Source organism: Fringilla coelebs (assembly GCF_963513975.1).
Source record: "Fringilla coelebs genome assembly, chromosome: 10".
Lineage (NCBI taxonomy): Eukaryota > Metazoa > Chordata > Aves > Passeriformes > Fringillidae > Fringilla > Fringilla coelebs.
Window position 1 is genome coordinate 23874575 of NC_140036.1, and position 21601 is coordinate 23896175.

Below are 21601 nucleotides of genomic sequence, written 5' to 3' on the forward strand. Positions count from 1 at the left end.
ACTCGCTCAGCCTGGACATGAAACAGAGCACTAATTAAATATACTATTTTAAAAAAATTTTGTCTCTGTGTAGTCTTCCTCAACATTACTACATGGAAAATCTGCATTACATTTTAAAAAGTCAACAGCTGTATTTAGAAAATGTCATTTTTGTCCATCTAGAGATGTGAAAGGGCTGCTGTCCTCCATCAGATTTGGAGAAAATGCTTTACATACTGTGAGACAAGCCATGCCTGTATGGAATACCACCAGCACTAATTAGCCCTGACTAATTTACCTTCCTCATATTGCTGAGACATCGCTGCTACATTTATGCAGCAGATGGGGCTGCGGTGACTCAGCCTCTGTCACTTTTGGGGTTTTTTTTTGAGAACTATCTAGAGCCAAGCCTCATTCTCTGGGAAATGTCCAGAGACACAACACACATAGTCTGAAAAATCATTGTGTTTTCCCCAGGAACTAAACCAAGTTCTCTTTCCTGAGGGATTTGGTGACCTCATTTTCACACTTGGGAAAAGCATCTCCTGTCACAACTTTGACTTTTCCCAGCAAGTATCACGGAAAATGACAATGAGCTCTATCATCAATGAAGCCTTCACAGAGTTCATTTCCAGTCATTAAAAATGAGTAGAGACTACATGCAGGATCAGGGGAGTATGTATTTATTTATTTATTTATTTATTTATTTATTTATTTATTTATTTATTTATTTACATACCCTAGGGAATTGTTTTAGTAATGGCACAAAGGCATTATTTTCCAGGTAAAATTTCAGAAATAGGAACAAAATTACCATCCCCTCTGCTCTGCAAGTGTATCCCTCTATTGCTTTCAATACTGTTTATCTTATTTCATTAAAAAATTTAAAATTTCTGTAGCAGCTTTTTTGCCTTTTTTTTTTTGCTAGAATTCTGACAGACTGAGGGAAGGGGTATTACTCTGAGTTAATGCAAAGTGTAGGGAGGGGAAAGACTGAAGTGCAATTTTCGACTCCATGATGCAAATAAATGCAAAGTGCAATGAGGGGAAGGATTAAACCTAATTTTTGACTCCATGATAGGGGCAAATGCAAACTTTAGTGCGGGGAAGGATTAAACTATTAACTTTGGGCTCTATGAGGGGACTGAATGGAAGGTGTAGTGGGGAGAGCGATCAAGTGTCAACTTTCGGCTCCATGAGGGGAGTGAATGCGAGCGGAAGGATTAAACTGTTAACTGTCGGCTCCAGTAGGGGAGGGAAGGGAAAGTGCAGCTGGAGAAAGGATTAAAATATTAACTTTGCTCCCCTCCCGGCAGCAGCGCAGGCGCGGGGAGCGCCCGTCCCGCCGCCCCTCCCCTCAGCGCCCAGCACCCAAGATGGCGGCGGCGCTGAGGCGGCCCCTCCTTCCCTCCCCGCGCCCGCGCTGCGTCACCGCTCCCGCCCTCTCCCTCCCCGCCGCCATTGGCCGCGGGGCGCGCGCGGCGCAGCCAATGGGCGGCGGCGCCCAGAGCGAGGCTGGCCCTGCTCCCCCCTCCCTCCCTCGCTCGCCCCGTCCCTTCCCCCGCTCGGCGGCACCGGCGCGTTCGGGCCGCCGGGACCGGCCCGGGCCCGCTCCGAACCGCCCCGCTCCGGGCCCCGCTCCCGCCCGCCGCACCGCGCCCGGCCCCGCTCCGGGCCCCGCCACCCGGCCTCGCAGCGGCGCCCCCTCGCCCCGGCCCTTCCCGGCTCGCCGAGGCCGAGAGCGGGCCCGCCGGGCCCCCGGCGCGCTCGGGCCCGGGCGGAGGCGGAGGGGCCGCGCTCCTCCCTGGCCGCCCCCGCCATGGCCGACAACGAGAAGCTGGACAACCAGCGCCTCAAGAACTTCAAGAACAAAGGCCGCGACCTGGAGGTGAGCGCGGCGGGGCCCGGCCGCGGCGCCCGCCCTGAGCTGCGGGGAGGCGGGAGCGGCGCTGCCGGGCGGGGAGGGAGGGCAGGCCGGGCGGGGAGGGAGGAAGGAGCCGCCGAGGCCGCGCTGCGGGCCGGGCGCGGCCGGGCCCGGGGGAGCCCGGCGAGGGGCAGCGGCCGCGCCCGCCCGGGTCGCTCCGGGGCTCCGCGGCCCCTCGGGCCCGGCAGCGGCCGCGGCTCCTCCAGGGCGGCTGCGCCCGCCGGGGCTCGGCCCGGCCCTGGCCCAGCGGCCCCGGTGCGGCGTGGGCCGGCCGGAATTGCTGCGGGAACAATTTCTCCGAGCGGCTCCTAAAAGCCTGAGTCAGGATTAGGGCCCGGTTGGGTGTTCTGCTGCGTGTCTCCAGGATACCTAATGAAATAAATAACGTCCTATCTTTCATAGCAAGATTATTAAAAAAAAAAAAAAAATCCCCACACTTTTTCTCTTTTTTTTTTTTTTCTTTTTTTTTTTTTTTTTCTTTTTTTTTTTTTGTGTTTCTGTTTTCTGCTCAGATAGTTGAGAAGCCGTTCTGGCTTGTAGCACAGAGCCCTTGAACTTTTTGGTGGTTCAATTATTTGGGCTGTGAAGGTGCTTCCTAAACACAGCAGGATACATAATTAACTTGGGGTTTCCGTAGGAAGTAGTCAAATTTTAAAAAACTAAGTATCAATCCTCACCTTTAAACACTCGGCCGGGAGTACTGGTTGGAGCTTAAAATTGTCTGTTCAGGGTTCTGGACAAGATTTTTGAAATTTCTGGTGTTCTCATGGCTGCTTTTCACTGTCCCTTTTGTTTTTCACAATATTCTAGTCTTATATATGAAGACATTACGATGTTTCAAAAGAAAAAACTCCTTTATGTTCCCTGAATTAATTTAAACATCAGCCAAGTTTCCCAGAAGTCTGTAACACCTGGCTTCTTAACCTGTCCAGTTAGATTGATAAAACAGTTAATTACTCAGTTACGTCCAAACTTCTGGCAAAAATATTGGGAGTGGGAATAATAAATTGCTCTGTTTGCTAACAGCGTTGTGAGGTAACCCCTTGCCTTAGATACTAATTTATTTTTATATAAATTTTGTTACCACTGAACAGGCAGTTATAGGAAGGCATCTTTAGGACTGCACACAGAATGGGCCATTACAGTGAAAAATGGGTTCATGAGTAGACACAGGCTGGAATTCAGGTGCTTTGGTGCAGAATTGTAGGGGGAAAGGGCTGAAGTAGGGAGGGTTCAAGATGGACACGCAGGTAACACCACGTGGGAGTGTGTCAGAAGGCAGGTAAGCTCTTCAGTCATTTTTTTTTTTATTTGCTGCAGCACTGAAATGCCTTTTTCCACAGCCCAAACCCACTGCTGGGCCGTGTTAAATTTTAGAGAGTGACATTTATCCAGCAAATCCTGGAGCACATGCCTGCTCCCTAAAATAACCACGGTGCAGGGCTATTTTTCATACAATAGCTCAGGCTTCTGGCTGTCCCTGCTGCTCATTAACTGCTTACACATCACACTGGGCATCAGGCTGGGGGAATTGCTGGTGCCCACTCCCACCCAGCCTCCAGAATCCAGCTTGCAGGGCTGCTTGGGCAGAAAGTTGTGTATTTATTTGGCAGAGGAAGCCAACATTTGATCTTTATCTCCTTCACTCCTCCCCCTTTTTATCTGCTCTGAAATTCTCGTTGGCCCTGGGTTGTTTTTACAAAGCCATCATATTTTTTTAATTTTCCATGACAGTTTACCCCTAGAGAAATGAGAAATCACCCTAATTTTGGTGAATGCCAAATGGAGAGATTTCTCAGGGTTATGAAAGGTTGCCATGTTGTGAATTGCAAACTTCCTAAAAATGTTATCTCTTAATTCCATGTGCTCAGATCAGTCCATTGACAGTTACAGTTCCTGTCACATTGTCCTTGCCTTCCAGGTTTTACATATTCACAGGAAGTTCTTGTATTTCTGACCAAAATCAGGGAATTTCCTACATTTTATCCCTTAAAGTAACAAACATTATTCACCTTTTTGGATACTCTAGTTGCTTGATTTCTTTCCCCCAATATGCTTCTGAAAACACAAATTCTGGCCTGGAAAAAAGAGGGAAAAAAAGAAAACAAACCCCAGCACAAGGACCTGTTTTACATAAGATGTTTGACAAAATTCCTTCATATGCTGAAGTCTTGGGTAAACGTTTCCTGCACGGGCACGTTGTAAATAATTGCTGCCATGTGTTTGGAGATGACAGATTGCTGGTGACACGGGGAATTGAGGGATTCACTGGGGGCAGGAATCTCCAGGAAATCCTTCTCCTGTCCCTGGTTTCTGCTCCTGCCCAAAGGAATACACGGTGTAATAAAGTTTGTAATAGAGGGAGAGCAGTAATTTGGAGCTGAGGCAGCATCTCTGGGGGAAATTGAAGAGTTCTGGTCAGTGCTTTCAACATTTTTTAGGGTCTTCAAGATTTGAGAGCTGTGGGGGTAAAATAGAACTGGTTTAGCACAAAGAGGAGCCTTAAAAACTGCAGAAGTGGCCACAGTTTTTAACCTCCAACCCCAAAGCCTGACTTGAAGAAGGGCTTATCTGGACTGTGATATTAAATTATGCAAATACTGATCCATTAGGGAGCAGGCTAAGGTGACTTTTTTCATCTTCAGTGAGGAACAGGTTTTACTTGGGCTTTTTTTTTTTTCCCCTCAGATGAGAAAGGTTGAGCTGGTTTTTACTGGTTATTGTGGGGATGGCTGTGCTGACACCCATCCAACCTTTGTTTTTAATGGTGATACCACAGATCTTGGAATTAAATACCAGATCTTCACTACACAAAGGCTAGATAAGTCCAGGTTGTTCATTGTGGCTGTGCTAGAGTTTTATGGACAAATTGAGTTTAAATGATGCCTTTTTAGTCCTGCATTTAGGGATCTCGATTTGGGAAGGTTTGCAGAGTTTTGGGGTGTTTTATTTGCTTCATTTTCGTTCATCTGGTGATTGAACATTTCATTTTCTCTTGATGATTGTTGCCTGCTGCAGCATTGCAATCTGACTGACATTTAGAGGTTTTTAGAAATGAAACAAAAAATATTTCCTGCATTTTATTTCTCTGGAAATCTTGGAAGAAATCTGCTGAATTTTTTCTCCCCTGCCTCACCTGTGTTGCTGTGCAGGAGATGAAGGATTGCTTCAACAGTGCCAGCACAGGAGAGGTGTTAAGTAGAAATTTCTGCTCTGCAATTGAGAGATGCATGAAGGGAAATGATGATAATTCTGTGATGCAGAGCACTTCAAAACTAGTTTTGGAGCAGCCATTGCATCAAGATGCTTGAAGATCAGTAATGTCAGGATTTTAAGAGTTGCCAGCATCATTCACTGGACTTCAAAAATACCAATATTTTTTGAGAACCCCAAGGAAGCTCCAGGGCAGTGAAGGGAAGGTTGTGGTGTGAGATATATTGAATATTGCAGGTATTATTTTGAAGCTTTTCAACCCTTTCTGTATCCCACACAAAATAGTCTGCCTGGGATTAAATATGGAAGAACTGAAGGAGAGCAGGAATTTCACTCAGTGAGATAAAAATAGGTTCCTTTAAGCTGACTTGGAGTTCTGTGGTGAAGCTCATCCATCTTGTCACTTTCAAATGATACTGAGATATTTGTTTAAGGCATTTTCTCTGCCATGCACAGCTTCTCCAGGAAAAATGGGCCTGGTGGCACATGTAATGTCATATTGATTTTTATTTTTTTATCTGGAACCCAGACTCTCATTTTCATTCTGAAGTTGCTGAGATGTGACTTCTGGGGGTGTCTTGGGTTGGCTTTATGATCCCAAAGCATTTTTATCAGTGGTCTCTAGAGCAGATTTCATTGCTCCACTTTGGAATTGAGATAGGATTTGTATAGGAGGGGGATAATGGATGGAGGAGGGCCTGAATCACTGGCTATAACTGAGGAAAAATAGTCTGTTTTCAGCTGCCTATTCCCTGTGGGGTGTGTTTTGTTTTTGTGTGGAGTCCCAGACCGCACTGGTGCTGGTAGCAACTTCCTGGGAAGGAAGGAAGGAAGGATGGCACAACCAGCTCATTTTTTATTTACAATAACTGTTGAGTTTGCAGTTCCCCAACAGAAACAATGTGCCCTTGGAAACCATTCCCTGGGATGAGAGCAGCAGCCAAAGTTCTACAGTTACTCCTGTGCTGTCAGACCTCCCTCTTGGAGGTGTAGAAATTAAGTGGAACATTTTATAACAGAAAGAAAACCCCACCCCAGCCAGGAGTGAGCACAGGCTGAGTTCCTGATCCCTTCAGGGAGGGGATCCCATTCCAGGATCCCATTCCAGGTGTGTTTAGGAAGGGCTGGAAGTGCATCCCAGCTGTTTGAAAACCCCCAGAATGTCCCAGGATCCTGCAGGCATCACTGCCACAAGATTTTAATGATAAGCTGAAGGGCTCAGTCATGAGTAATGGTCAGAAATAGCCCTTATGATAAATCTGAAGCTAAATATAATTGAAAAAAGGAGGATGGAGGGGTGGCCATCGCAGGCCGACAGAAATAGATCGGATCATTTGATTTTTGATGTAGCAAATGACAAACAGGATCCAGTGCCTGAGAGAGCCACGTGAATTCCTGACAGAGTGGGGCATGTTTCTCAACTGGAGCCCTTCCCAGGCCTCTCTGAGCTCTGCTGTAAAGCCCTTTCTGGTCACAGTGGTTTCCTGTGGTGCTGGGAGCTGATTCAGATAGCTCAGATCTCCCCCAGAGCAGAAGGAATAACTCCCCACGTGCCAGAACACCACCATCCCTCATCTCTGCCCTTTGAGCTGCTCTCCAAAAGGCTGCACAAGTCGATCTGGGCTCTGCTTGGCATTTTACTTTCTTCAAACTCTCCCATCTCTAGCTGGGGTGGTGGCACTGGGAAATCCCGTGGCAGAGCTGACTTCAGTTCTCATTTGTTGTGCTCTTCCTCCTCCTCAGAGGATGAGCAGTGCCAGGTTGACCTGTAACTGTTCTGTAAACAGACTCTGTTTACACAGAGAGTGATTTTAGTGGAGCCAGGCTTTGGGAAATCGTGCTTCAGAGTGGCTGCACTGGTGGCTTGTCTGTCACGTGAAGGCTTTTGTGATTCCAAGGTGTGCAGGCAGGAATTCAGGCAAGGCCTGTCGGCTTCTGGCAGGAGGGAGAACATTCTTCTTGTCTCAGCAGAGTATCCTTTAAAGTCTGATCACCTGCAGATAGGATTTTTTAAGTACAGAATTTTCTAAATGGCATATCTGAGGCTTTTTTTTGTTGTAATATTTGTTTAGGTCCCACTCAGTTCTCTCTGTGTCAGCACCAGCTTCACTGTGAGCAGCAGTGTCACCCCTGGGGTCTGGGAAGAGCCACCCCTGTTCCAGGCAGCTTTTGGGTGGGAATGCTGATTTTGCTGTCTTGTGCTTTGGGAAGGTGTTAAAAGTCCTGTGAGATCATCAGGGGCGTGGTGCAGTTCTGCAATCTGATGATCAGAGGCGTTCCTCACGTTATTTTGTCTTGGATATGCCAGATCAGTAGAGTTTGGAGAAACTCCACGGAGCGTTTGAGAGCAGCAGCCTGGAGTACCTGAGGCAGGTGGAAAGCTGCAGCCTCTTTGCAAAGCCTGGAAGTGCTGGGTGGGATCCAGCAGTGGATCAGCTTCTCCTGAAGCTCAGAGAATCACCCCTGGAGTGATTCCTGCCTTCCCTCTGCTCTTCAGAGCTGCATCCATTGTCCTGGGGGTTGGGCATTGCTGAGGGATCCCAGGCTGTGGGACATCACCACACCCCTGAGGATCTCACAGGGTTTAACACCTTCCCAAAACACAGGGCAGCAAAATCAGCATTGCCACCCAGAAGCTGCCTGAGAGGGGTGGGATTGCTGATTCTGGGAGAGGGGTGGCTCTTCCCAGACCCCAGGGGTGACACTGCTGCTCACAGTGACACAGACACAACAAAAGACCCTCAGCTCCTGTGTTCTGGCTCTCCCAGGTTGCTGCAGCTGCCCTGGCACTTTGCCTTTTCCAGAGCAGGAAGCTGTCACTGGGGGAGGTTGGATTTTCCCCTCAGCCTCTGCAGAGTTCTGCCCCCAGAGCAGCAGGAACCATCCCTGCTTTGCCACTTTTTCCTATCCTTACCCTTTTTCTTTGGGGAGCTGCAGTGTTGTGCTCAACTGAAATTTGATTTGATGAACTGCACCTTCTTTTTGATAAGAATAATGAAGAAAAATGCTTTGAAAGTGAGGGTTTAATGCTTATCTTCAGATCTCCTTGCTGTTCAGGAGGTTCCTTTTCCTTCTGTCCTGTGCTCAGGGACTTCCAGCTTTCCCTGGGATTGTCACAATAAAAATAGAATTGTTTGGAATTTTGCTGCTCTCATTTGCTGTAGAGTTCAAAGTGTTCAAATAAAATCACACCAGACTGATTTCTGTTCTCACTGCAGCAGCACAAGCAGCAATAAACCAATTTATGTATATTTACAATTGGTGTTTGAGTACTGTCAATGGCAGCTGTAGAGAAAATGACAAAGAATACTGCTCTTAGAATGTCAGAGGTTCTAATTTATAAATAATAGCTCTGGAACTCAGCTTTGCTTGCAGGTCTCTTAATTTAAGCTTCTTTATAAAGTTATTTTACTGTTAGATTGCCATGGTCCTTTAAATTATTTTGGTGCTGTTTTGGGCACAGCTCCTTTGTATTTTGAAAAATATGGTTTTATCCTAATTCCTTTTTTCCTCAACTTGAAGGCTTAGGAAAATGTTTTAATATGAAATAACAGAAATATTGTAGTTATTTCCATTTCCTGTAGGATCTCTACTTTTATAATTAATGAAAATTAAACCCTGTGTGTAAAAGTTCTGTTTAAAGCGCATGAACTGAAGTAATTGTTCAAGAACTTTAAATTGATCTAAATTCAGATTATAATTATTTTTTATCTTTATTTTTTCCAGACTATGAGAAGACAAAGAAATGAAGTTGTCGTGGAATTGAGAAAGGTGAGATGACCCAGAGTTTTTACTCTTTTATTTTATATTATTATTATTCTTTTATTTTATAAAATTATTCTCATCAAGTGGGATTTGACTTTGTTGTTACTCTGATAAAATATAAGAGTTTTCATCAAAGACTCAAAAGTTCTGAAGTTATGGGAGTTCCACAACTTTTGTCCTGAAAACCAAGAGTTTATTTTTAACCTAATTAAGGGACTCCTCCTTGCACTTCTAGAGGTTTTTAAATATTTGGTTTTTCCTTTGAAAATCAGCTGTTCCTGCTCATTTGCAGGCAGAAATTTTTTTCCTTACTTGTAAGCGTGGAAGAGTGTGAAGGTAAAACTGGAATAGTTGGAAAAAAGGAATTACAACTGGAAGTATTTTTCTTCTGAGCTGAACAGAAAACCTCTGGGAATTGCTGTGTCCTGTTAGAAATGATGACAAATAAACTGGAATGTTGATGGATGTGTGCACATCAAATTTCCAGCACAAGTTGGATGCAGGATTTTTTAGGAAGAATTCCCAAAATGTGCTTCTCTGGGCAGTCCTTTCCAACTATTTTTGGAAAATTTAAGTGTCAGTGATGGTGTATTTATGACTGTTTGAAACAGAAGCTTCTCTTCCTTCTTAACACCCCCATCTCCCTAAATCCAAGTTTCAAAGGTATTCCATCATTTCTTTCTTTAAGAACAAAAGAGATGAGCATCTCCTGAAGAGAAGGAATGTTCCCCATGAAGATATCTGTGAGGATTCTGATATAGATGGGGACTTCAGAGTGGTAAGAGTTAACTTGCAATAATTTTTTTCTTTTTGCATCCTTAAAAGACATTTGGAATTTCTAACTGCTTCTTGTCTCTTTTCCAGCAAAACACTTCTTTGGAGGCAATAGTACAGGTAAAGATTATTACATTGTTTAAATATTCTTCATGGCATGATGACAGATGTGTGAAAAATCTATTTTCTCTTATTTTAGAATGCTTCAAGTGACAACCAGGGTATTCAGTTAAGTGCTGTGCAGGCAGCAAGGTAAGAACACACTTTCCTCAAATATCCTGATTTTATTTTTATTTTATCGTGCTCCTAATGTCAGAAAATGTGTTCTAGCTTAACTGAAATTGTAATAATGAAGTGATTTTTAAAAGGAAAATAGAACTTTAAAGAAATCAGAATACACAGACCTTTTAAGTAGTGTGGATTTCCTTTATGTGTAGATACCTGGATTTATTTTGCTGCAAGCTTGATGCTTCTCACAGAGTAAAATACACACTTTAAAGGACTGTAAAATCTTTGGCTTTAAGTGCAGAAAGAGCTGAGTGTCTCCTTTGCTGGGTGCAGAAGGAAGAAGCTGTAGGGGTTGGAAATGAACAACTCTTTTATTTTCCTGACTGGTGATAGACTTCCAGAGGGGAGAAAGCATGGAATGGAATGGCCAATGGATATAATGGCTTTGCTTTTCCAGTGGCTCAGGAATTTCACTTTGGGGGATTATTTTCACTTAAAGAGGAGGAAACAAATCCCGTGGGTCTGTGGAAGGAGGAGAGAAACCCTCAGGAAGGAATTCCCAACCCAGGAGCAGTTTGGTTCTTGGAGATTTCAAACATTGGAATTTCCCAAACTTTGGCTCCATTGGACGTTCCCAAACTCAACCAGAGGGAGCCCTCACTGACTTGCTCCAGTGGCAGCACTGATCCCTTTTTGAGGGGAGAGTTGGATTAAACAATTCCCTGCTCTTTTCCAGGCAGGATTTGTCAGTAATTTGGTTTTTTGTCCATTTTCCTGCAGGAAGCTGCTGTCCAGTGACCGCAATCCACCCATCGATGACCTAATAAAATCAGGAATATTACCTATCTTAGTGCACTGTCTTGAAAGAGATGACAAGTGAGTACTGCCAAAACTCAAAACACTGCACCAATTCTTGCTGTTCAGCTGATGTGCCACAGATCTGAGTGATAACACCTGTGGTTTTTCTTTGTCTGCAGTCCTTCCTTACAGTTTGAAGCTGCGTGGGCTCTGACAAACATTGCCTCTGGAACCTCGGAGCAGACCCAGGCTGTAGTTCAATCCAGTGAGTCCTGCAGGGGGATCTGCTGCCATCCACTCCTGGCATTTGGTTGGGATCAGGTTGTCAGTCCAGGCCCTGAAGGAGCTGCTGCCAGGTGTTTACTTCACACACCTGGTTTTGGCTTCATTTCCTCAGGGTTTAAATCCACTTGGGTTTCCTAATGGTGAGCAACAGCTGGAAACTCAAAATATCTTAGCAGAGTTGGTATCTGCTGGCTTCCAGTTTTCAAACTTGAAAAAAAAAAAAACACCAAAAACCTTGGAATAAAACCAAACAACCCCCCTGAAAAGCTCCCTGTTGTGAAGAGGGGAGAATATTCACGGACCAGAGGGTGCCTGACACTGAACTCTTCCAAAATTTAGTTGAATTGAAAAACCTGTCCTTCCTATTTTGGGACACCTGATGGAATCTGAGCTACCAGGCAAAGCAAACTTTGTTCTGGACTCCAAGCATGTCCTGAAGCAGAGCTTCTGTTGCTAAATCAGGGCAGGGTTTTTAATTGAGTGAGCAAACCAGAGCTTCTTGAGGAGTCAAAGATACAGAGAAATGAGTTTTTCCTAAAATTTAAGGAGAAAAAACACAAAAAATTATGTTGGCTGCAAGATCAGTTGCTTCTTTTTTGGCAAACTCAAGTGTTAAGAGCCTGTGAACTTTGATATAATTTGATTTTCACTCTTACAGGATGTACCTTTGGTAATACTTTTATCCTTTCTCCATCCTCTTCCTTTCCCAGCTGCAACCTGAGTTTTCTTTGGGAAATCTAATTAATAGATAATCTATCCCACCCCTGATCTAGAACACTTTAAATCTAATTTATCAGTGGATTGAGCACTCTTTCAGTGATTTCTGTAGGTCTGTATTGCACTCTGTTAGTCAATTTAATAGCTGTGATATATGAAATTATGATTTATTTCAACTGAAAAGATGCTTTTTTTGTCATTTTTCCATAAGAATTTATTAATCTGCTTGCTGGAGATGTTTTTTCTCCTTGCATACAAACACTGTAAATACCTTCATTTAGCAGGAAGTAAGAATCCTGCTGATTAGTTGTTTCTCTAGTAAACACATGATTTACATTTTTAAAAAATTAACTAAAAATTTCAAATTTCTCTTGAAATTTGTGAAATAAATGGGTTCCTTACAGACTGGGCTGTTATGTAAGCAAGCACCTCAGTGCTGGGGCAGGATAAAACAGAATCAATTATGCAAATGTGATTTTCTTTCCTGCCCTCTTCCTACATTCCCACTCCCTAATTCCCACTCCATCCCTGCTTATTCTCCAGTTGCTTCATTGGAGTTTGGTCTCTGTTGTTCCTTTGCACTTGGGGCTGCTGCATAACTTAGCAGAGAATTTCTGAATTCAATAAATGGAACTAAATTCGGATCCTGACAAGCCTCAGTAAACTTGAGACTTGCAAACAAATGAAATGTCAGGGGTTTGATATTCTCAAGTGCAGGCTCTGTAAGGATATTCAGCAAAGGAAGAATCATTGCAGTGTTTTATTTTAGTATCACCTGGGAAATTAGTGAGGCTTTGACCAGGAGAATAAAGTCTCATGTGAGAGTGAATTCTGTGAATTATCTGCTCTTTAGAGATGCATTTTTAACCATTTCCCTGGGTTATTTTTGTACCTTTCAGATGCTGTGCCGCTTTTCCTGAGACTGCTGCATTCACCTCATCAAAATGTTTGTGAGCAAGCAGTGTGGGCTTTAGGAAATATCATAGGTGGGTCTTCCTCCTGCCAGCACCACCCTCTGGGGTGTTTTATTATTGTTTGGAAATTCTGTCAAGGAACTTCCAGGAATATGTTGGGCTTTCACTGTTCTTGGTGGTCTGATGTTGTCTGCCACCCCCTTCCCTGACCCACCACCATAAATCTCTTAAATGCTGGGCTGTTTTCTGGTAAAATCTCTGCATGATGGGATGGATGTTTTTTGTAAAAATTTGTAGATGATAGAATGTTTTCTGGTAAAATCTCTAAATGCTGGGATGGGTGTTTCCTGGTAAAATCTGTAAATGCTGGGATGGATGTTTTCTGGTAAAATCTGTAAAGGCTGGGATGTTTTCTGTTCCAACACCCCTGATTGTGTCCCACAGGTGATGGACCCCAGTGTAGAGATTATGTCATTAGTCTTGGAGTAGTGAAGCCCCTGCTGTCCTTCATCAGCCCCTCCATCCCCATCACCTTCCTCAGGAACGTCACCTGGGTCATGGTGAACCTGTGCCGCCACAAGGACCCCCCTCCACCGATGGAGACCATCCAGGAGGTGATGGAGGGAGGGCTCTGCAGGGGCTGGGCTCCAGCTGGGTTTGCCTCCTTCCAAAATAACCCTCAGGTGTTTCTTTCCCCCCTCAGATCCTGCCAGCGCTCTGTGTTTTAATTCACCACACGGATGTAAATGTGAGTGACCCCTCTTAGAGCCACTTGCAGCTTCTGCTGTGGTTTTTGAGCTGAAATATAAAATAAAATGAAAATCTGTGATGCTCCTTTTGATTAGGACAAGCTTCTGTGGATATCTATCAACTGCTTCTTTTAAAATACTGATGTTATTTTTAAATAGTGATGTTTTTTCCCTAGTATTTCCGTCTTTGCAAGTGTTTATTTGCATGTACTTTCCCTGCACTTGAAACTGAAATATCTATTTTTATTTCTGTGAACGTTCATTCACAGAGAAATACAGGAATTTTTTTGCCTAGCACTGATATTTGTAATGAAAATCCAAAAAACAGTGTCTGCTGCACATGTCAGATGTCAGGTTTAGCTGTAACTTCTGAGGTGTTAAATATGAAATTGTTATTTAAAAGTGAAGTAAATGAGCAAAACTTCATTGAAATTGTGGAATGAGTCAGCTTTGTCTCAACATAAATCAGAATTTAAGATTAATTCATTGCTTCCAAAAGAAGTTGTAGCTGAGTTAATGGCAACAGTGCTCTGCAAAAAATATGTCTGTATTAACTTCACTATTGCTATAGTAATTATGTGATTTAATTTCTTGTCTCTAAGGAGATGAAATTAAGTTTATTAGAATTTTGGAAATTCCTGTATTGGTGAGCCAGTCGAGAGCTGTCAGCTGAAACAGCATTCACTCAATATTTGTGCCAGCTGTCAGTTGAAATGCTGACATTTCCTGCTGCTCAAACTGGCTTTTCTGCCTGTGAATGCACCCAGATATTAATTCAAATGAATTGTCAGTGTCTCCATAAATGTCCATGATTTGGAGCTGTGTGTGTGCTGCTGCCAGAGCTCTTGTTCTGTCCTGTCAGATATTGGTAGATACAGTCTGGGCACTCTCCTATCTCACGGATGCTGGCAATGAGCAGATCCAGATGGTGATAGACTCTGGAATTGTCCCTCACCTGGTTCCTCTCCTCAGCCACCAGGAAGTCAAAGTCCAGGTGAGTTTGGATCACACGGAGCAAGTGACCACAAAATGTGCTGCTGCAGAAAATCCTTTTTATAACTCACATTGAAATGGGAGAAATATTTTTTCCTGTGTGCTGCAGCATTTGCATAAAACCTTTACATTTGCTGAAAAGCTTGTTTTGAAAGGAAATGTTTGGTTTTGTTTTCAGACGGCTGCACTGAGAGCTGTGGGGAACATCGTCACTGGCACCGATGAGCAGACACAGGTGGTTCTCAACTGTGAAGCTCTCTCACATTTCCCAGCACTTCTGACACATCCCAAAGAAAAAATTAATAAGGTGAGCAACACCAGAGATTTTACCTGATGGAGAACTTTTATATTTGGCTGAGCTTGGGTTCCACGTTTTGTAGTGTCATAAAGATGTGAGTAATCGACTCCTTCCGCCAGTTTGTGGCAAATTTCAGCAAATACTGATTTTTTTTCTGAAAATTAATATCCATAGGGAAGTCTCCTAGGAGCTGCAGACTTGTGCTTGACAGGAATGTCAATGTTTGTAGGAAAGCAAAGCTTTCTGTTATCAGTCTGGCTGTTGACTTGTGTAGGAGTTCTCAATACGTGAAATGTCACCTTAATTAATTACCCTGACTCTCTCAGAAGTGATGACACGGAGATAATTGGGTGTGTTTGGATGGAGTGTGTGTGAGAAGGGGAGTGGGGGCAGAGCTGGGCTGGGGGCTGTGTGTGGGTGTGTGGGGGGCTCTCGTGGGGGCACTGATGGCAGTGCTGAGCCAGGAGTGCATCTGAGGCGTGTTGGGCACCTCGGGGCCCCTCTGCAACACTGCCTGTGATTAAAGCCCCAAAAAAGCCCACCAGGAGAGCCCCAGGCAGCCCAAATGTCTCCAGGGTCAGCAGTGATCCTGTGCTCTGATCTGAGAGTCAGTGATGAACACTGCTGGAAGCTTCTTTTGAAATCCTCAGCTAAAAAGTTCTTGTTCAGGGAGGCTGAGAAGGAAATTGACTGGTGGAGGATTGCTAGGAAGGGAGAAATCTATCAGCTGTAGGACTTTAAAAGGCTGGTACTCTGAATATCCTTAAAATTGTATTTAAAACTGTTGCTTGTTGATTAAAGTTTAGGTTCCCACTCTAAAAGGGAGGTGAGGGCTGTGAGTTTAACTCAAGGAGGGGCTGCTGAGGACGAGATTTGTTCTTGCTTTGCCTGGGAGGAGAGTCCTGGGCTTCTGACCAGAATGAGCATAAAGAGTCATAAACTCCAGAGTATTGTTAAAAATCAAGTGTTTAATTCATAGTGCTGCATTTTCCTGAAGCTAAGAAGAGCCATCAGGAAGGAGGTAAAGAACTGTCGTGTCTGGAATACAGGATTCTGTCAGGCCATCAGCTGAGACCTGCTAATTGGCAGTGCTGGCAGCAATCAGAAGTGCTCATTTGGCATTTTCTGTCTCCAAATAATTTCTCCTTTTAATTTGAAGTATTTGGTAACAGTGAAAGGCTGAGGAGTCTTGTGGAGCCTCCTGAGGTGAGATTGCCCCTTTGGTTTGTCTCAGCAAGATTCAGCTCTGCACAGTCAAGCTGATGGACTGCTTGGTTTTGTCAGGGTTGGCCAGTTGCAGTGGACATAAATGATGTAGAATCCTTCTGTGAATTCATTCCTGATGTTTTATTTTGCAGGAAGCAGTGTGGTTCCTATCTAACATCACTGCAGGAAACCAGCAGCAAGTTCAGGCAGTAATAGATGCAAACCTTGTTCCAATGATAATCCATCTTCTAGATAAGGTCAGATCCCAGGCATTGGTGGTGGGCTTCCAATCCTGCTTCCCTTTCCAGCTGTTGGTGTCTTTTAAAAAGTGATTTCCCAAACCACTCTGTGCTCCCAATGATCTGCTGTGGCAGAAGGAAGGCACAGCAAAAGCACGTGAGAATTATTTAAGGGAAAAAACAAATAACCCAGAACTGGTCACAAATAGCTTTGTTAATTGCCAATTTATTGATCTGTGAGAAAAGATTGGAGACTTTTCCATGTAATCCCAGCCCTGAGGTGCTGCAGCAGCCCCAGCTGCAGTGTGCAGGGCTTTATCACAGCTCCCCCTGGGCTCAGCTGGCCCTGCAGGACGTGCCAGCTGCTGATAAGGGCTGGCAGAGTGCAGGGCTGCAGCTCTTGCTGGCCTTGATGTAAACAACCCTCCCTTCCCGGGCAGATCAGTTGCAAACCCTGGCTGTAGGCAAGGGATGGACACAGAGAGCCTCAAACAGGGCAGGATTTATTTGTTACCTCACCCTGAACTGCTACAGTGACACCTTGCAGAGGGGACTGTAGCAAATGCAGATTTTGTGGGAATCCTGCTGACACAACCCCTGGGATGACTGTTCTGTCTCTGGTTGTGCTTCCAGGGGGATTTTGGGACTCAGAAAGAAGCTGCTTGGGCAATAAGCAACTTAACAATCAGTGGGAGAAAAGACCAGGTGAGTCCAGCTTTGGCAAAACTTCCATTTCCTGTCTTGGGAGTGATGGGCTTATGGATGTCTCTGTTCCTTCTCTGTTCAGTAACTTTCCCTTCTCCTCATGGGATTCAAGAGTGACCTCCCCCTGTTTTGGGGTGACCTGAGTCAGGAGCATCCCTGGGGTTTGTTGGAAACTCTGCTGGGATCAGTGACTTCAATCAGTCTCTGATGGGATTCTCGAGCATTCCACATTTCTTTTTACCTTTTTCCCCACACCACAAGGATGTGGTGATTAAAAGGACAGTAACCCCTGAGTAGGATACACAAGCCCTTCTAAGCCCAGAGTAAGAGATTTGTGGCAGGGTTGGGGTGGTGCTGTCACTCTTCAGAGGTGAGGTTGAAACTCCTTATCTACACTGAAAAAATTCCCAGTATTTGCTCCTGGGGTGTTGTGAATCTCAAATCTGTTGGTAGTTTAATAGCCAAATGCTTCCCAGAAAGGGATTCCTGGGGTGGCCACTGCAGAGTGCTCTGGGCTGGCTGGGGGACTTGGACTCTTTGGGCTTGCTGGGATGTGTTTGCCTGTGCTGCTGCCACATTCCTGCTCTAACTTTTGCCTTTTCACTCCTCAGGTGGCTTACTTGATTCAACAAAATGTAATTCCTCCCTTTTGCAATTTGCTGACAGTAAAAGATGCACAAGTCGTGCAAGTGGTTCTGGATGGACTAAGTAATATATTAAAAATGGCTGAAGAGGAAGCAGAAACCATAGCCAATCTTATAGAAGAGTGTGGAGGTAGGAGGAGCAGGGTTTTAATAACTTTTCCAGGGATTGCTGCTTTAGCATCCTGCCTGTGTTGGGTTTATTGTTGGCACAGATATTTTAGGCAAAGCTGTTTTAAAGCGCCCTTTTCATGCCTATCAGGTGAATATCCACAGCTTTTCCTAAGTTCATGATCAAATAAAATGTGGAGGAGCAGGATAATGGCAGTAAAGTTCATGAGGTGCTAATTTTGTAACAGTCTGCATATTAGACAAATTAGTCTAATTAACAGAAACTAAATTAGTCAATGTGGGGGTGACGTGCTTATCTTAATCATGCACAAGTCACGTCCAGGTGAACTTGGAAAAAATAATTCTACATAACAGTGGTTGTAAAAATGTAATAACTTTAATTTCCTCATGGTTTTGAGACTTTCTCCATATTCTTTGTGGTTTAAGTTGACTGAAACTTTTCGGGGTGAAAGAACAGTGTGATAGGAAATTTGGGCACAGGTGAAAAACTGGGATTTGTTAACGTGGAGTAGAATAATCCTTAAAATACCAAATCTGTGTACTAACTTCTGTGTTTATATAAATATGCCAGGTGGGTGTAACAGCTTTTTATTCACAACCAGATCATTCATAACTCTATTCCCAATGTATTTTTTAATTTCTTTGTTGGAAGTTGTTTGGCCTGAATTTGGCGTTCTGAGACCTCTTTTGTGTTGGTTGCAGGCCTGGAGAAAATTGAACAGCTACAAAACCATGAAAATGAAGACATCTACAAACTGGCTTATGAGATCATTGACCAGTTCTTCTCCTCAGATGATGTGAGTGTGCAGCTCCCTGCAGTGTGCTCATTGTTTGCAGTTACACATCTGCTGCAGGAGAAAGGCAGCAGCCCCAGGGCTGGGCTCAGGGGAGAATTTGAGCCCTGGTGTGAACCTCCTGCACCTCCTGCCATTGCTGATGATGAAGCATCTAAAGAAGATCTGATGCCTAATTTAAGCCTCATCTCCAGGGATTAAAATCCCAGGCTGTGAATAGTTCCCTTAACTCTCAGCTTGACATTTCCCATTTGATAAGCTCCCTGCTGACTCCAGGGCTGAGGCTGCTGCTTAAGAAGCAGAGCAGTTGGAATATTTGAATTACTCCAGGGGTGGAATGTGCTGATCAGGAGCGTTGTTCCCGTTTCAGGCAGGGCTGATTCGTGTGCACTCCAGTCAGGAAGTTCATGGCAGAGAGGGGAAGGGCAGCCCTGGCAGTCTGTGCCATGCAGGGGGGGTTCCCTGCTGGCTGGAACGCTGCAGAAATGATCAGGTCCAGCTGCATTCATGGCCTGTTGGCACTTGGAAGGTTTTTTGTGCTGGATTTCACTTCGATGTGAGCAGCAAGATCCAAGGCTTGTTTAGCAACTCGACTTTGGCATTTACAGCTGGACCTGGACTTTAATCCAGTGTCAGTTTGGGTTTAGTCCTTCCTTGGCTTAGTGGTGCTGGTCTTCTAAGAACTGGGACGGTTTCTGAGACTGCTAGAAGGTTTTCCAGGAGAGAAAATTGTGTCACCGAGAGGGTTTGGGGTGCCATCTAGCACTCCCTGCTACAAGCTAAAACATTTGGGTTTAACTTCATTTTGGGTTAACTTCATTTTAGTGCTCTCACTAAATTAGGGGAGGGATGGCAGGGCTGGATGCAAGGAGGCAAAGAGAGAGCTGCCTTTGGGATTGTCCAGCTCCTGTGTGGGGGGTTTGGTTGTGTCCCTGCTGACCATGTCCCCCTTGCATTCCAGATTGATGAAGATCCAAGCCTTGTTCCAGAAGCGATCCAAGGCGGAACATTTGGTTTCAATTCATCTGCCAATGTACCAGCAGAAGGGTTCCAGTTTTAGAGTGGTATTTTGGAAGTTTAGGTACAATGCAGCACTGAATAAAAAAAAAAAAAAGGTTTGATCCATCAATCTTGGCTCATGGGATCCGCTGCTGCATTAAATCGGGAAAGTAAATGTGAAGATTTCATTTGGAATCACAGAAAAGCCCAAATGAAGTCAAGATGGCGAGTGGGTGCGAGTGAGAATGAGTGGCAAAATGTAATGACAAACTTCACACTGAATGCTTCTTTAGATTGTTCAAAGAAAAAGGGCTACAGGTCACAGATCTTCAGTGCCTGAGAAGGAACACCGACCTCCCGGAGCAGCGGGGGGCCGCAGTACTCTCATCATCAGCCTCGTCAGCATCAGAGAGCAGGATGCCCAGAGCGCAGGGAGAGCAGCCCAGGCCTTGCTCTGCAGCCCCGTGTGAATGGCCAGCGTGGAGTGAGTGTCTGCAGCTCTGCCCCGGGGCCAGCGCGGCCGGCCGGGGCGGGGCGTGCGAGAGAGGCGTGCCTGTGATGTGTCTGTGAGCGTGCGAGCTTGAGTCGCCTCCAGGGGCTGAGAAACCTAAAATCATCCAATGAGTTCACAAGTGTTGACTTACACTGGACACACCAAGACCGGTTTAGCAGCAGACTCTGGTTTACTCCTGCAGCCTGTGTTTTCCTCTTTTTTTTTTTTTTTTGTTTTATTTTAATTTTTTTTTCCTCTTTTTTTTTTTCTTTCAGTTCTTTTTAATTTCTTTTTCCTGTTACAGCTTCTTAGTTGTTTGTAAAGTCAGAATTTCAGGAAGGCTTCCCTGTGCATTTGCACCAGATGAATGTTTGATGTTATGAAAAGCTTTTCCATATCATCAAAACTAATTTGTAGATTTTTGCATGGAAAAAAAACAAACAAAAAAAAAATCATCCATTTCCCTTCAAACTAGACTGTGTTGCAGTACACAAGTTGCCATAATAGTAGAAAGCAGTAAAATGTGGTAATAAAACCTCATCCTTTTCATTTTCAAAGATAACACGAAGACCTTTGCATGTGGTAATCTCCAGCATAGTTCATTTTTAGATTTCGTTGAGTCCTGTAACCAAAATGTTTCTGTTGTGGTAGGATACCGTGCTGTGTTTCAATGTTACTTGTTTTCAAACTTTGTTTTCTATGAAAATGATATGGAAACGTCTAAAAATGAAATTTGGTGCATATGTACTGCTGAATAAAGAGCGAAAAAAAGAGGTGTGAATAGATGTACAAATCAAGTCATGGTTTGAACACCTTTAATATGCCTAATCCAATTGTTTTAGACTCTTTTTATCTTAGATGTAGGCAGCCATGAACAATCTATTTTGAGCCACTTTAGAGAGAAAAAAAAAAAAACTTTGTATTTTTAAAACTTGCACAAAAAGGATGCAAGTGTTTTTATAATTGGAGGAATGCCTCAGTTTTGAGGTCGTGCACACTAAATTCAAGGTGATGTTACAAATTTGTACAAACTGAACTCTTGATAAGGTGGCTCATTGTAGGAAATGCTGTGCCTTCCCCTTTGAGCACAAGTGTTGCATGAACAACAGTTTGCTATAATAAAACATCCCAGGTTAGCCACCATTAGCATCTATATCTACCTTGTGTTTTCAAATCAGCTGGTAATTCTGAAACACTGTAGAATGGATAAAGATTATTTTGTGATCATAACTCTTTGTTGGACTAGAGTATTTTTGCAGCATTCCTTGTCATCAGAAACATGGTTAAAAGTTTAAAACTAGAAGCAGCGGAAAACTAGCTTGTGAATTTATCCAAGTAGAGTGCAGGCTAGGCTGTCTTGGGGAAATAAACATTAAAACTTGCAACTCTGCTGCCCTGCCTGGTTCTTTATAGAATATTCACGTTTTTCAGCATGAAACACCGAGATTATTTGAAGAAAGTGACTTAGAAAGGCTCTGAGTTGAGGTTTTTACCTGTTTAATGTTTGCATGTTGCAGGGTGGAAGCATGGAGTTATTTTGCTGTAAATGTTAAAAAAATAACAGTTTTATTTCAGTTTTACTTAATTACCTCTGGATATTCACTGAATAAATCAGGGCTGTTTTCATGGAAAACGTAGGGAATCCATGGAGGAGGGAAATGAAATCCTGTTGATGGAAGTTGCAATGTTCCAGGGAAAATTCTAACCAGTAAATTGCAATTTTCACCCTCAAACACCTTTGTGAGGGGTGTTCCA

At 44.0% G+C, this 21601-nt stretch overlaps 1 protein-coding gene across 1 annotated transcript; it reads left to right on the top strand.

Moving 5' to 3' along the window:
• Positions 1–1545: 1545 nt before the first annotated feature.
• KPNA4 (karyopherin subunit alpha 4) lies at positions 1546–21231 on the top strand. The gene is made up of 17 exons (XM_084212212.1): positions 1546–1867; positions 8843–8887; positions 9570–9659; positions 9746–9775; positions 9855–9907; positions 10664–10759; positions 10861–10946; positions 12583–12669; positions 13042–13211; positions 13301–13345; positions 14209–14340; positions 14518–14646; positions 15996–16100; positions 16716–16787; positions 17399–17561; positions 18263–18357; positions 19316–21231. The coding sequence occupies exons 1-17, from the start codon at positions 1799–1801 to the stop codon at positions 19412–19414; spliced, it is 1566 nt and encodes a 521-aa protein (XP_084068338.1). The 5' UTR covers positions 1546–1798; the 3' UTR covers positions 19415–21231.
• Positions 21232–21601: the final 370 nt, after the last annotated feature.

Coding starts and splice junctions, on each gene's coding strand:
- KPNA4 (XM_084212212.1), top strand. CDS start 1,799: ATGGCCGACAACGAGAAGCTGGACAACCAGCGCCTCAAGAACTTCAAG. Junction 1,868..8,842: donor ACAAAGGCCGCGACCTGGAG/GTGAGCGCGGCG, acceptor TATTTTTTCCAG/ACTATGAGAAGACAAAGAAA. Junction 9,908..10,663: donor AGTGCTGTGCAGGCAGCAAG/GTAAGAACACAC, acceptor ATTTTCCTGCAG/GAAGCTGCTGTCCAGTGACC.